Here is a 16,283-nt window from a genome sequence, read left to right as displayed (position 1 = left end):
GCCATCTATCCGTTTGTCATTTGTAGTAATTGCTAAATCATATTCTGCATGTAAAACTACAATTAGTATCTATAAAATGTGTTTTGCTGCAAAATTTTTGGGTGTCTGGAAGGGATTCATTGGATTTAGTACATTATTTTCAATGACATTTTTTTTTGGTTAAGAGTCTGTTTTGGTTTGAGTTGGACCTCTGGTATGGAATTATGACATTAACCAAGGCACCGCTTTATATGGTTACATTATGCATGCTAATGAACAGACGTAAATGTACATGTACCGATGTGAATGGACAGACGTTTGATGGTTTTTTGATTGTTTAGGTGTACGCGAATATACAAACATGGATAAATTAAGTGTGTGAAAGACATATTTTACAGTGTGCGTGTGAATGAATACAATGTGAAAAACGAATAGGTTATATCAGTATGACCACTTCTCAATACAGTACATATAGTAGCTGTAGTTGGGACATTTTTCTAAGTAATGACTAACATCAAATATATGAGAAAATGATCCATTTCTTACCGACAATACTGTGCCAGTGTTAGGACATAGCATTTGTCTTCAATACAGGCCACACTGTTCACATCCTGGTGACGAGATGCAAAGATCTCATTCTAGAAATAAAGGAAAAGATTGATCAGTGTAATGACAATACTGAGGTTTGTAGATTGTGTACTTATGTTCATCCTTTCACTGGAACAAAACTGAAAGTAAAAATGGCTTCTCACCTGACAATGCACATTAAGACTGCGTCCCCCCTGTGTGTGTTCTGGACGGTAGTACCAAAACAAACTCATCATCAACTCTCCTGAAATGAAAAAAAAAGTACATGAACTCATTCACTCCCCTAATATTTATATATGTATGTTTTTTTTCAACCCAAAAGCCCGATCATATAGATCAGGGGTGCTCACACTTTTTCAGCATGCGAGCTACTTTTAAAATGACCGAGTCAAAATGATCTACCCACTACAAAAATGCAAAACATCTATTTATTTTCAAATGTATTGAGGATTATTTGTACGTACAATGTATGTTGATGTACCTTACATAACCAAATGAGCCAATATTGCAAAACACACATAATTAACTATTAACATTTTTTGTAATTACCTGAGTTTACTTTGATGACTTGCACTGAATTGAACCAGCCAGGGATGCATAGTCCGGACAGTAGCTGCTGATAGCCAGCCTCAAGCACACTTCCAAATGTTTATCAGTCATGGATAATATCCGTATCACAATATCCGTATAATATTCCATATCCGTATGGAAGTGATATGTTTTTTGCCTTTTTACTTGGTCCAGTTTTTGCCTTTTTACTTGGTCCAGCTCCTTCACACACTCTGATATAGATGTATTTATATATGTTGTTTTGAGTTTTTTGCGCTAGAAGCAAAATGAGGTGATGACTAAACTGCACAATAGAAGAGATCATGTTTAAAAAAAAATGGCCACAAGTTGTTGCTGTTTTTTTGTAGCAGAAATTCATTTTACAGAGCACTCCACAGCAAGCAGGAAGTCAAAAAGCATGTTGTCGTGTACAAGGTTATGCCTTGAAGGGAAATTTTCACTTCCATATGTGAAAAGTGTAAGTAGTTCTTTGTGTGTTCTTTTTGTAGTTGTTCTCATGTGTGCCTTGAAAAATCAGTCAATATTGTCAAAAATGACCAGTACTGTGAGGGATGTCTTTTGAAAAATTGCTGTGATTGAATGAGTTAAACACAAATTATTCCTGAGATGTACGTGAAATATATTATGTCTCCTACCTGTCTCAGGCTCCTCCCAAAGAGCTGAGATCTTAGCCACATAAGGCAGTGACTTTTTCCTCGGTCCAGATTTCAGCAAGACAGTGTCCCTGACCCGAATCAGCTCGCCATCCCTCTGGACTCCCTGGAAGCACTTCCTCGGCACCAGAGTTTCCTCTCCCTGTGGGACACATGCGTCAGGAAATGGCTGAGTCGACTTGCAACAACAGACTGATAGACTGGCCAGTAAAAAGCTGCATGCTTAAATAGAGCGGACCCACAGAAGGCAAATTGTTCAGCAGTCATAATTTGTTTTTCAACTAAAATTGTAAAGAAAAATTTGGTTAAGAACCTGGACAAAAAACGTTTAGATGACACAGTGGTGCTTCACAAGCCAGCAGCATGACTTTGTCTACGCACCAGACAGAAAACCTCTTTTTCAAAGGGGATGCCGACGGGTCGCCAGCCGTTGGTACTCTTTTGGCGGCCGTTCTTCTGCTGCTTGGCAACCGCTTGGCCCCTGGCGCCGGCAGAACCGAGCTTCTGTTTCTTTTCCTTTTTGAGAGGGAACACAACCGAGCTGATGCCGCCACCGCCGCTGCTGCGTGCGCCAGACCTAGACCCGCTGGGCGGCTTGGCACTCTGTGGACACTCCTTGGCCACCTGCAGGGGTGGTTGCTGCGGTTGGCTGGGGTCGGACAGCGGCGTCTGAACTGGGGGCACTGATTGGCCGGCTGGAGGCACAGCGGGAATGGGGCAGCCAGTGAGGATTCTTGGGCTGGGACAGATGGGGATGGAGGACGGGCTGTGATGGTCATTGAGGGTTGATGAGTAGTCGTCTGTGGAAGTAACAGAGAAGGCACTGAGACAGTCAAGTGTTGAGTGGACTCTTTGTTCGGTACATCTGCATAATGAAATGAGATCCGACACACAAACTGACTGGAAAATCGTAAACATCTTTGTTTCGTGGAAAAAAAACACAAACCAAATGATACTGTATATTACACAGTACTACATAAGAATGTCATGCAACTGCTAAGCTTGTTTTCACCACAACTCTATCTACTGTGGGTCACGGCATTGCTTGGCCCCAATTAGGGCTGGGTGATTCTGGCAAAAATCAATCTCCAACCTCGATTTCGGTTAATGTACGATAATTTATTCTGTAAATATCTGTGTAATTTTGAAACAAGTGAAATATGCACAGATGAACATTTTATTTATTGGTGGAAATACTGCAACTGAAAAGGCACAACTAGAATGAAAATCTTTTGTGAAAAGAAATTCACATTTAATTTTCCTACAAAAGGAGAATAAAATAAAATAAATGTATTTCTTCATATCAGAGGGGTAACGAGCGTTAAGTACAAGGACACAACCGGCACGGCTGTGAATAATGGACACACACATAAAAAGCCATAAATGTGCCTATTTTTGATACTTCTTACTACTTATACTATTACTTATAATAATAAGAAAAAAACAGCAGCAGAAATGTTCAAATCATCAGTATTTTTTATAAGAATAAAGTCAAAATATTGACAAAAAAGTGGGTGTGAGAATAACATTGTAATGATATGAAGAAAATATAACTTAATAGAATAAAGTTGAAATGTTAAGGAAAAAAGTTCTATTCTAAGAAGCATTTTAGAATAAAAAAATAAATGTATTATGAAAAATGTAATTTTAGTAGAATAGAGTTTCAATATTAAATATAAGAAATATATTATTTTTAAAAAGTCATAGTTAGTGTGGATCAATATATTGACAGTTTTGTAGCACCACGAAACCCCTTTCTATTCAAGTTAACATAACAGAAAAGAAATCTGCAAAGACTGAATGTGGAACCGTGAACAGACGGGGTTCAACTATAAAGCATGATGTATAAAATTAGATATATAGAAAAAATTAGATATATAGAAATATATATCACAGCTGTATATATATATATATATATATATATATATATATATATATATATATATATATATATATATATATATATATATATATATATATATATATATATATATATATATATATATATATATATATACATATAACAGCTGTCTCCTTGTTGAACTCTGCCCCCCATTGCCCACCCCTTCCACTACTTACATCCCCCCGCTGATCTATGCCCCCCAATCACTTCATTGAACTATTGTACATATTGCACTATTGTACATATTACTGTAATATCTTGTTGCATTCATAGATAATACTGTGTATAATTTATATAATCTGCAATAGCCATACTCTAGTCACTTCATTGCAATATTGTACATATTACTGTTATTATATATTGTCACATCCATACTGTGCATACTACTAAGGTACTTATAAAATTGCACTTCTGGTTGGATGCTAACTGCATTTTGTTGCCCTGCACCAGTGATATGAGCAATAACAATAAAGTTGAATCTAATCTAATCTATTGAACTATAAATACAGTATACTGAGCGGCAATAGAATAGTCAAATGATACACATGTTGCTACGGTTGTTGCATTGTATTGCTTAGCAGTTGGCCCAAATGTGATGACTCTTGATTGCATGCATCACTGCGGGCCAAACAATTAGACATCCCCATAAATCCGAAGCACACTTCGTCCTACTGATAGCTGACAGCATGGTCCAGTCATTCATTGGAAATCAATGTCCTTGCACGCTGAGCCACAAAGCTTTCAAGATGAGGGCCTGTTTTTTCCTTTTTTTTTAAACCTTTTTAAACCTTGGCAGCTACATTTATTTGGCACATTTTGGTGTAAAGTACATTCAATAGTCCAGTTCACCACCTTTTTATGTGAGAATGTGCGGCTGAAATGTTTGCTATTGAGATAAGTCTGAGGTAAAGAAGTGCTGTCATGACACTGATACAGTAGTACAAGCAGGTCTCAGTGTGCGTACAGCACATAGCAAGTGTGTTTTAATGCATAGCTTGCGTTGTATTCATGCACACATATAAGTAGTTCACATATCAGAAGAGTAAACCGATGACACTAGTTCACTAGACACAGAAGCCTCTTTAGTCACATGGTGTCTACTTAAATGCAGACTTGTTCTTCTGCCGCCTTTAACTGAAGTGATATAGTGCTGCTTTGGCATTTGGATTAGAGAGAAGCTGCCTAATAACTACACTGTGCTTGTTAAAACGTGCTTAACTAAACTGTGGCGGTAATCCTCTTGTCTTAATTACGCACTTAGTTTCTGCACAGTGCATATTTGCACAAAGCAAACAACATTATTTTTCTCCAGTGGTGTACATTGAGGTTATTACAGAAAATTTTTTGCTGATTGTTATATGCAAACTACCAAACATTCAGCAATAGAGACACAATGTGGACAAAAGCAGCCAGGATAAGAAGCACAGCCAGAGAATAACTGGAGAAGCTGTTAAGAATTTGCAGAGCTGTTAGACATTTCATTAGCGGTGTTTTTCGACAATAACTTCAAATTGTCTTAATGGCACAACAAGACGTAATCTGAAATGTGTAATAAATAATAGGGCCATGTAGCATTTTTCATGGTACAGTCTATAAAGATTATAAAATTCAATAGCTAGGGTTACATTACTGTTATTTTAAAAATACATAGCAGCGCAGTTTCTTGAAAAGTGGCCAACACAACTCCGATGTCACCTCTGTTGACCATGGCAGTAGTTTGGAACTTGTTGATTTGCACTTTTGAAGGATGTTTACAGCTTTCAGGCATGTTGTTATTCTCATGCTTGCTTGGCGGAGTCTTCACCTTTGTTGATATATTTAATTGCCGACACAAGCATCACTATTATGCATGCCATTACTCACTTAATATTCTGTGTATGAAGTGTGTTTGCTCTCACGATACAGCTCTTCTCCAAGGGAGAAATCTCATCACATTTTAATATTGCGAGTAGGGATCGACCGATATGTTTTTTTTTTGGGGCCGATGCCGATACCGGTTTACCCTTAGCCGATGGCCGATTTTGCTTGGGCCGATATTTGTGGCCGATACTGCTTTTGATCCCTCAATTTAAATGAAATGACCATGATAACAAATATTACAGGTCTCATGTTTAAACAAATATTTATTGAAATGTAAACACTGAACACAGTAGGATTCAGCTTTCTTAAACACACATTTAAACGGCATTATCAACTTTAAAAGGAATAAATATTCAACCATGTGCAAAACATTTCTGTCGTAGTTTAAATTTATCTAGAATCGATATGATGACTGCTCCTCCACAGCTTGACGCGCTGCCTGACTGTAAATCATGCGGTGGAAAAATACATCGGCGAACCCACGCGCGTATCGGCCGATAACGATACAAGGAAAAAACGTAAATATCGGCCGGCTGATGTATTGGTCGATCCTTAATTGCGAGATCTTACCAGCATGTTAATATTTTGGGTCTTGAATGGTTTAATTACATTTACATTATTTCTCATGTGAAAAAATAATTCAGCTTTTTACGTTTTGGTTTTTGTCTGACCTTTTGGAATGGATTAATGACAAAAACTGTGTGTGCACTGACCTCTGTTAACGCTGTGGCTGCATTTGCTGCAACCTCCTCTGGCAATGGCAGGAATGACACTGCCGTAGGCGGAATAGCTGTTGATCCTGCAGGGCTCTCCATAGCACGCTTCCACGGAGGTGCAGCAGTAGACTGGGTGAGAAATCCCTGAGGGCTGTGTGCTAGAGCTGGGTAGCAGTTTGGGTCTCTTGCTGCTCTTTGGACATAAAGCGAGGGGTGTCATGGAGGAAGGCGAGGCATCAGGGTGGCTGAAGTGAACACAGTAGCTGGGGAAACAGGTGTATGTGTGCGGCGTGATGGTTATGGCTGTCGGGTGGCTGGTCTGGAGGTGGTGGTGGTGGTGATGATGATGGTGGTGGTGATGGTGGTGGTGGTGAAAGACTTCAGAGAGCGAGACTTCATCGTCAGGCTCCTTGAGGGCCTTGTCCTTAAGGAAGAGGGCTAGTCTGTGACAGTACTCGACACATCTCTCTTGTGTACAGCAATAGCAGGTTGACACTTCAGTCTCTTCCTGCTCCTCTTTGATTGTTTTTAAGGAGAATCCTAGTGTGGAGCCGCAGTGGAGTGCTTTTAAACACTCCTGTCCACCTGACTTCCACTCTGAGTCCAAAGCCTCCGTCTTACAAAGACTACAACATCCCTGGACAGGAGAGCCCGGTTGGGAATGAGCTGGAATCTCTTTACCCTGTTTAATGTGCTTTAGCTGCTCATTGTGTTTTGGATTTGTTCTTCTTTTGGTCTGCAGTGTTGCTCCACTTAAAGGCTTACCACTAATCTCAACCTCAATTGAATCCTTAGCTTTACTTTCGCTTGCAGGCTTGGACTCCTGCTTCTTTTGCCGTTTGTTTCCATAGAGGGAACTGGTGAGTTTGAGCAGTGTCGCAGCAGTGAGGCCTGCCTGACGCCGAGGGGTCGGGGCAAACAAACTCAACCAGTCGACTGGCGGAGTCTTCCCCGTGGATCGCTTCGTTTTTTTATGACTTTCCTTGAGGTCTGTTTTCCCTCCTGGGAGAACCTTTTTGGCTTTATGAGGTCTCCTTTCACCTTTAGGCAGAGCGTCATTTGAAGGCTGCTCTTTCTTCGTCAGATTGGATGCGAGGGAATCGGCTCTATAGAGCAGCAAACTGTTGACAGCCTCTGCATTGAGAGAGGCCATTCTCCTCCTGCGAGGCTCAGGAGAAAGCGGGGGCCGCACAAGTAAGGCGTCAGATTTGCCACTTTTTGGTTCCAGTGCTTGTTGAGAAGCTGATTTCTTTAACTTGTGACATGTGATTCTGCTTCCAGAGGTGTCTTGCTTCTTTCTGACATGCACTCTTGGTTCTTTGCGAATTTTCCGCATGTCCTTATCTATAGCTACCTTCTCGTCCAAACGTGTGAGCAGGACACAACAATCCAGTGCATCTCTCACGCTCTCAGCAAAGACCTTCTTCTTAAATCGGTGTGACTCTGTCATCTCCTGCTTCTTTCCTTTCTGTTCCTTCATTCTCTCTCTGCCTTTTCTCATTCCATTTCCCTTTTCTTTGCCGCCCTTCTCCCTGTGGGACTTCCCACCTTTCGGTTGCTGACTTCGCTGAACTTTCACCATGGTCTCCTCCTGGAGCAGATACTCCGTCTACAACAGTGGTAGGAGCTCAGAGCGGCCCGTCAGCAGGAACCATCATGGATCATCAACTGTGGCCATCCACTCTCTGGGGAGAGACACAAGTAGTATCTTACAGATTATTCCACTCTTTGGAATCTTTCCCTGACATTAATGTAACAGACATTCATCATTTAGCAATACGTTTGACGTAATTTGCGGCCAATTTCCAGGTCCCAAAGGATACGACCACTTGCCTTGGAATGTAAATGCACTGCATACAAGATAAAGTTATTGCATTAGGGTAGAGTTTAACTCTTGAGGCCATATGCCCCTTTTTTCCACTGCTGTAGTAGTTAATGTGACATTTATTCACATGATACACAATCTCTAAACCAAAACTTGTTAATCTTTTTTGCTTTTTTAATCTAATATGTCGTGAAAAATATTTTTATGTGTGCTGGAATATTGACACATTTACAACACATAAAACAATAACCGGTCACGGGGCTGTACGCTTAGCTTTTTCACTGGGAGCACAGGTGCTCCAAAATGACAAAATTTAGGAGCACAGAAAAAAAAAATACAAGATATGTTAAATTTCAGAAATAACTCAAAGCAAAGTACACATGTGCACTCATCATAAGGCCTAAATGTCCCTGGCCCATGTATCACAGGGTAGCATACTGAGTATACTAAATATAAGCATACTACATCCGGTACACACATGTACTAAGCTACACATTCAGTCACATACCATGAATGACATCATGTCACATTCAATTACATTACTAATGGTTTTTTTTTCCTGTGTCTTTCCTACATTTCGCTGGTGTCAGATTTGGACAAAATGTATATTTTTGGAACTCCTATGTGTCCGCACTTTGTTTTGTCTTGTTCCATTTTGCTTTTTGTTGTATTTTTCCAGTTTTATATTATTATTATATTATACATTATGTTTCTACAATGTACTGTTGATAGGACCATAAAAAAATATGGTCCGCAAATGGCCGTGGGCCATACTTTGGACATACCTAGTTTACATATTTGACAAGGAGCGAGAAATGTTAACAAATGAGTGTGTCCATGCTGTGTTTTGGTGGCACACACCGGGCGGGTGGAAGCGTGCTCCAGCCTCTTGTGACTGCCTGATGAGTAAATGCATGACGAAAGAAACACCTCCTCGCTTTATTTTTTAATGTGCGCTGCACAGGAATTTGAAGCAGAATTATGATGCAAACAAACAAAAAAAAACATGTTTTTCCGGCAACCCTCCAGTATCAATCTGATAACATAGCTACATAGTTACGTCTCCGTCAGCGAATGCAGCTGAATTCATGAATTCATTTTCTACCGCTTATCCCCACAAGGGCGTGCTGGAGCCTATCCCAGCTGTCTTCAGTACACCCTGGTCTGGTCAAACAAAGACCAGACAAACAACCATTCACATTCACATTCATACCTATGGACAATTTGGAGTCACCAATTAACCTAGCATGTTTTTGGAACCGGGAGGACACCGGAGTACCCGGAGAAAACCCACGCAAACTCCACACAGTGATGCTCGAGGGTGGAATCAAACTCAGGTCTCCTAGCTGTGTGGCCTGTGGGCTAACCACTCATCTACCATGCAGCCCTGAGTGGAAACAGTGTTTTCATATTGCTGAGGTGCATTTGTTGCTCGTTTTCTGTTTCTTGTCTGCTCGTTGCGTGACAGGCTTTTGCTCGACCACTTGAGGAGTAAGCCTATTCACATTTCCAAAAGATGACATTCTTACAGTACAGTTGTTTTGATAAAGTGCCTCAGGTAAAGGAAAGTTTAATGAGACTGTGTGCCAAATTTCAAGGCTAGCTTAACAGGGACCGGTGTCAATAGACTTGTATCCTGCAGTCTCTACATAGATCTGTCACTGTCAACGATTGGCAGTCAAACAACAACCCCGTTGTGGCCCATTTTCTCTATGTGTGTTATACCAAATGTTCAATGAACTGCCGTGTCAACAAGCAAGGTAGCCAAAACTGATGTAGCGCAAGCCAACAGTGCTTATTTTGTAAATGTTGAAAAACTTATACCGGGCTCACACTCACTATGATGCAGCTCTGGTCCTGATGCAGTCCAGCTTGCCACAAAGTGCCACTCACACTGACTCCGCACAGTGTCCACTCCGGCTAAAGAAACCACACTCGTGACATTTTCATGCGATAATTAGATTTGTATACAGGAAGTTCTCCCTTACAAAATGCTGTGGGTTTTCCACTTCCAAGATAAGCCTTTCGTCCTGATGTGATGGCCTGCCACACACTGATAATGATATCATGTTTACATTTCCGACGTAACTCAAATCACAACATCCAATATATTTACATTCTATTTTCATAGTGAAAAAATACAAGTGGCTCAGGAAGGTCACATCATAAATATAAAAAAAACTTGTAATGTAATGAAACTTGAAAATGACTATGTCTTCTGTGTACAGTTTGTACAGCAGTATAGATATACTGTCCTATGAAAAGAAGTCAACATAAAGCCACAGGTTAGCACGCAGACCTCTCAGCTAGGAGACCAGGGTTCAATTCCACCCTCAGCCATCTCTGTGTGGAGTTTGCATGTTCTCCCTGTGCATGCGTGGGTTTTCTCCGGGTACTCCGGTTTCCTCACACATTCCAAAAACATGCTAGGTTAATTGGCGACTCCAAATTGTCCATAGGTATGAATGTGAGTGTGAATGGTTGTTTGTCTATATGTGCCCTGTGATTGGCTGGCGACCAGTCCAGGGTGTACCCCGCCTCTCGCCCGAAGACAGCTGGGATAGGCTCCAGCACCCCCCACGACCCTCGTGAGGAAAAACGGTAGAGAATGAATGAATGAATGAATAAAGCCACAGGAAAAGTCCAAATTGTGTCCAATGTTTCAGTGTTTGGTGTGAGCACCATTTTATATAGCACAGCCTTAACCCTCTTGGATATGCAATTCACCAGAGTCTGAATCATTGCTTCAATGCCACACTGATTTAACTGACGTCACATCAACAGCCTGCAGCTGAAGCTCATTTCATGTAAGTAGCTTCTCAAAGAGTGACTCCTGAGTTAAATTATAAAAAGACGGCATTGAACTTGAAGGACTAAGGGGTCCATGTGTTAAAATTGTACATATTCAAATCAGTTAGGCCATGTTGTCATATGAGATAAAAGATTTGTCATGCGTCCATCCAAGCAACTACAAAATCACAGCAGTAAGAACTAACTCAGAAGATGCACAATTCTGAAATCAATCACAATTTTCTAGAAAATACGCCTCTAAAGTCTCAGGAGTTTGAACGGCTGTCATGCATGACATCACACAAAGCATAAGCATGCCATGCAAGTCCTCAGCCAATAATTACCTTTTCCCACAACTTATTTCAACAGAAAAAAACAAGGAGAAAGAACAATGTAAGAAGCAATAAAGACTATACGGTAAAACCTTGTCTGTGGCAGTTCACTGGTTCCAGACCCGAACGTAATAAGCGAATTTCCGTGAAATTGGATTAAATTAAATATATTGTTAGTTATGGCATACAGAACCAGTTCCTGATCACATAAATTCAGTTTTTCAGTCTGGACATGAAGTAAAACACCCATAAAGTCACCTTTACATTCGTATTCGGACAATTGACTTCCTCATCCAAGTTTGCTATTGTTTCCTAATGTTTACAGCGTTAAAATGTCACTTAATTGTCTATTCAGTTAATAAACGTTTTATGACGAGGACAGTCGGCCCTTGCAACGGACCACTGCAATTTTCTTTATTTTTCTCTGGACTGTGTTTCAGATATAGACACTAGTCTCTTTAGGACAGGCTAATTTACCATCCAAATGATTTTGAAGCTCATGGAAAACACGCTGCGGTTCAGTTTGTTAGAGACCTTTATGTAATACCACTTTTGAGTAAAAGATGCTGCTGTCCTGAAACACAATTATGTCATCTTGTGGGTCTTTTTTTATATGACAGGAGTCACTAAACCATTGAGCTTAACTTAAAAAAATATACTACTCCTGGTGACAATCAGATTGAATCACATGAGGTGTACAACGTTATGATTTCATTGCTTCCACACATAATTAATCAACAATCAATTATACAAAAATGACAGTTCTTAACCATGAATGAGTCACTTAATCAATTGTTACAGCAATCTATAGTAACAACAATAAGTAATTTTCCTGCCATTATTTAACAGGATGGCATCCATTTCTGTTGTAATCAGCAGCAGCCTTTCGCGTCTTTAACCACGATTGTTGGAATTGCCAAAGTTGATAAAATATTGAAAGAAACGTTGACTCGGGAGTGGCCAGAAGCCTCCGGTTCGACTGTTTTGCAACCATGTAATGGCTCAAATTGCTCTTATTGTCGAACGACTCAGTGAACCGTGAAATGCAATTCATCAGTAAGAAATTTAATTTGAAGATAAAAAAAAGAGCATAGAAGGAGCCACACATTGGGTTTCTGTCTGTGGATATCAAATCAAGACGCTTCGTTTGAATGAGACAGACATGCACAATGCAAGGACAGGAGCTCATTGACAAGTATCGTTTATCTCCTGAAGGAGAGAGGTCTACACCACAGGGAGCACGAGCAATAGACATGGTAGTTGGACAGTCACTGGATATTAAGGTCAACACATCCCTGTTTCATGCTAATGCAAAACCACCTGTACAATTCATCGGCAGAACAGTATAGGCGAAGAGACATTTTTTTTCTTCTTCAATAACGTGGTGTCACATCTGCCCACCTTCAAACTAATACTTTCTGGAAGCACATATGGATTTAATGACACTGTCTTTTAGTGGGGGAGTACACCTACTAGTCTATCATTGTCTAACCTTTTAATGCAAAAAAGTGCTGGACATCTATCAGATGGTGAGGTGCAACTGGATTTAGGTCTGATTGGTTGAAAAGTAATAGTAATAGTAAATAAATAGTAAATTAGAATATAACAGAAATCATACAATTATCCTCTATCTTTTTAGCTGAGTTTGTTCCATCACTTAACAAAAAGTGGATTTATCGAACGTTAATATGGTGGCTAAAAAGTCTACACAAACCTGCTAAAATGCCAGATTATTGTGGTGGAAAATAATATGAATCAGTCCAGACCTTTTAATGTGAAGTATAATTCCATTGAAAGGAAAATTATACGGCCCTCTGCAGAGACTACTGTGTGAATATTTATACATTAATGACTTTATTCTCTTTATTATGAGCTCGTTAAATTAAAGAGATAGTTCGGATGTTTTGACATGAAGTCCGTCCACAGCGACTCACTCCCCACTTCGTGTCCTGAGCCAAGTTCTGGTCGGATTTCGGTGTGGAGGAAAGCAGTTCTAGCTACGCTAAAAGTAACGAGTTTGGTTTCTCAAAACAATATGCGTTCAAAAGCATAACACATTTGCATCACAAAAATGCCTAATCTAAAAAAATCCGACTCCATCCAACCGGTGACTTCGACACAGCGGCAGCAGTCCACCGCCACAGCTTCCAAATCCTCAGGGAAACCCTCTCTAGGCTCAGCAACTGCTGATTTGCAGTTGCTAGTTTGGTCTTCCGTGTTGAGCCTTGCCTTGCCATTCTTGTCTACATTAGACAGCTGGACTCTAGTAAGTTTAGTGCATTAGCTAGCCTTTTGCTACTGTTCTCTTTTTGTTTGTTTTTCGGGTTTCTTGTGACTTTGCTCAGCCTAGCTGCATACTCTTGCGTTGTTTTTCCTTCAGGCTTTTGACCTTCCTGTGCCCTGTGGGCTTTTTGTTGGTTAAATAAAGTATTGCTATCTCGACCATCACCTCTTCTCTGCATTCCGAGTCCACCCTTCAAACTGAACACGGCAATTTGGCTGCTAAAAACTAAAATTCCTAAAGCTTCTTCAGCTTTCTTGCAGACACCTGATAGTTTGAAGCTAAAATTTCATGCAGTAGATCCCTGCTTTTTGCGGCGGTTAGGTGACCACCAATGAATGGGATCAACATTTGCAGTACGAGTGATACTAGATTACACTCAGCTCCATAAAGGCAGACGTTTACCAACGTACACTTGCTCAGCCTAGCTGGCATACGTTTACAGTCGTACCTGTATTATCACGTATTTAGACATTACTACCGATTTAAGGTGAATGAGCTGTGTTTTTCTGAGGGGAAAAATGCACATTTGTAAGGTTGTGAATGCTGAATCCCAAGTGTGTGGGAGATCCACTGTACTATAAACCCTGAGTGTGACAGTTCCACCACCAAATATACACCATGGGCCGCACCTTTGTCACTGCCACTTTTGTGGATCTTTGTCGGGATCAGGCGTGTGGTGTGGGCTCTATGAGCACACTACAACATGTCAACCTTAGCGAGCTGCGACTATATTTGTGCCTTCTTTTTTGAGGTAGCAAATTAGATTTTGAAACATATTAACTTGCGCTCTGTCACTCTCTTTTTCTTTCGCTTGTCCCTGAAGGTTGCCGTTTGGGGGGGGGGGGCACTGTTATCTCCGGACGGGTTTTGGGAATGGCTCCTGGCTGGAGCTTGCGGGTTGCGTGCCTGGAGGGCGGTGAGGCGTACGGGCATGTTCAGTGGTCAAAATGCGTTAGTTGCTCTCCAGGAGGGGAGAGCACTGATATAATACTACATTTTTCCCAAATATTCTCTGCATCGGCCGACAAAGTCCCAAAGATGGACTAATAATAGGTCACAATCGACGGGTTGGTGACCCCTGCACTACAGGCTTATTGGTGACTTTCTGGAGTATGTTTTGGAAAGATGTTTCCCCCCCTCCCAAGTCTACCATCTTAGCTCATGGTCAGCCATATGGTGCATAGAAGGGATTGTTATCACATGCAGCACACAACCAGTACTTGCCAGAAATTCCGACAGTTCCTTTTATGTTGCTGGAGGCATGTTGGCATCCCTGCGACCTGTTTTTTTGGAGGGATGTCCAATTCTCTCTGGTGTCACTGTTGCTGCCATATTTTTTCACACATTGGAAAAAAGTTCCTCATAGAAGAATGAAATATAGATACATATAATTCATTGAAGGTAATCCCTATTGCAACAGTGCCCATTGTGCCCATTATGAGTTCTTAAAAAGTGAGCTACTGCCAATTTTTCACATAAATGCGAAGAAAATGATTTATCTTGGTCTCATCAGACATCACACATCATTGTCATACATCACAAAACCCTGATACTTTTTAGCGCTGCAGTCATCTTTGGGTCATGTTTAGTTTTTTCCCTTCAAGAAAACATTTGCTTCTTGATGTCTACAATTCCAGTTGTGGATTTTTGTAATGCCACCATAAAAAGTGTACTGGTGATGGCAACAAGGGGAAATGTGATGATAACCATAAAACAATAATTTACTGTAACATAGGAAAGCAGAAAAGACAACATTGTCCTGGCTGCTCAGTAAAATATATTAGCTAAGTTGCCAATAAGAGCACATTTTACACTTGCATGACAGTTAAAGTGAAATAATCCTGCTCTTCCGTGTATGCTATGTATCGTGGATCGTGGAGTGGTTTAGCATTGTGTGGTTAACTTCTTTTTACACTTGTGTGACGATTAAGCATGTTAAAACACATCATGCATTAGGGTGACTTGCTTACACTTCCTTCTTTTCCCAAACAATCCATACCATTAATCATAAATGTTACCTAAAGCATACACTGTACATTTATTTGAGGTTTTGTGATGGCAACATTTTCATTTTGAAGAGGAGTTATCAAATTGTCATTATTTGCGATGGACAAAAATATCCTAAATGGGAGGTTGACCAACATCTTGCTAAGCAGCGTTATCCAAAGTGCAGCCCAACATTAAATGATTATTAATGAGAAATAGTATTAGGTATTACAATAAATTGCATTGTCACCTTAACAAAGCTATGTTAAGAAAGCTTAGCATATATGGACATCGGATTGCTATTAGCATCTGTAATACACAAAATGTATCAAAGTGGCCCCCTGCATCCACCAGTTTTACTGTATAGGCCCTCACTGGAAAATGAAATCATTTTTGTATTTGCTATGCATACACATACCACTTCAGGGTGAATTTAAAAGCAATTTCACTGTTAAATTACTATGTTCAGATGTAAGGTGGAATGGAAAGTACAGTGAAGAAAATAAGTATTTGAACACCCTGCTATTTTGCTATTTCTCCCACTTAGAAATCATGGAGGGGTCTGAAATTTTCATCGTAGGTGCATGTCCACTGTGAGAGAGATAAACTAAAAAGAAAAATCCAGAAATCACAATGCATGATTTTTTAACAATTTATTTGTGTGATACAGCTGCAAATAAGTATTTGAACACCTGAGAAAATGAATGTTAATATTTGGTACAGTAGCCTTTGTTTGCTATTACAGAGGTCAAACGTTTCCTGTAGTTTTTCACCAGGTTTGCACACACTGCAGGAGG

General features: G+C 40.2%; 1 protein-coding gene across 2 annotated transcripts in view; it reads right to left on the bottom strand.

Moving 5' to 3' along the window:
• Positions 1-16,283, bottom strand: part of bahd1 (bromo adjacent homology domain containing 1) — a 38,519-nt gene that overhangs the window by 952 nt on the left and 21,284 nt on the right. For both annotated transcript variants that reach the window (XM_058090235.1, XM_058090236.1), the window contains exons 2-6: positions 6,267-7,954; positions 2,172-2,590; positions 1,773-1,932; positions 732-811; positions 526-617 (exon numbers count right to left, since the gene is read on the bottom strand). In XM_058090235.1, the coding sequence (XP_057946218.1) occupies positions 526-617; positions 732-811; positions 1,773-1,932; positions 2,172-2,590; positions 6,267-7,851 (2,336 nt within the window). In that variant the 5' untranslated portion in view covers positions 7,852-7,954. The remainder of the gene's footprint in view (positions 1-525; positions 618-731; positions 812-1,772; positions 1,933-2,171; positions 2,591-6,266; positions 7,955-16,283) is intronic.

This window comes from Doryrhamphus excisus, chromosome 13, assembly GCF_030265055.1.
Source record: "Doryrhamphus excisus isolate RoL2022-K1 chromosome 13, RoL_Dexc_1.0, whole genome shotgun sequence".
Lineage (NCBI taxonomy): Eukaryota > Metazoa > Chordata > Actinopteri > Syngnathiformes > Syngnathidae > Doryrhamphus > Doryrhamphus excisus.
This window is presented reverse-complemented; position numbering and strand designations above follow the sequence as displayed.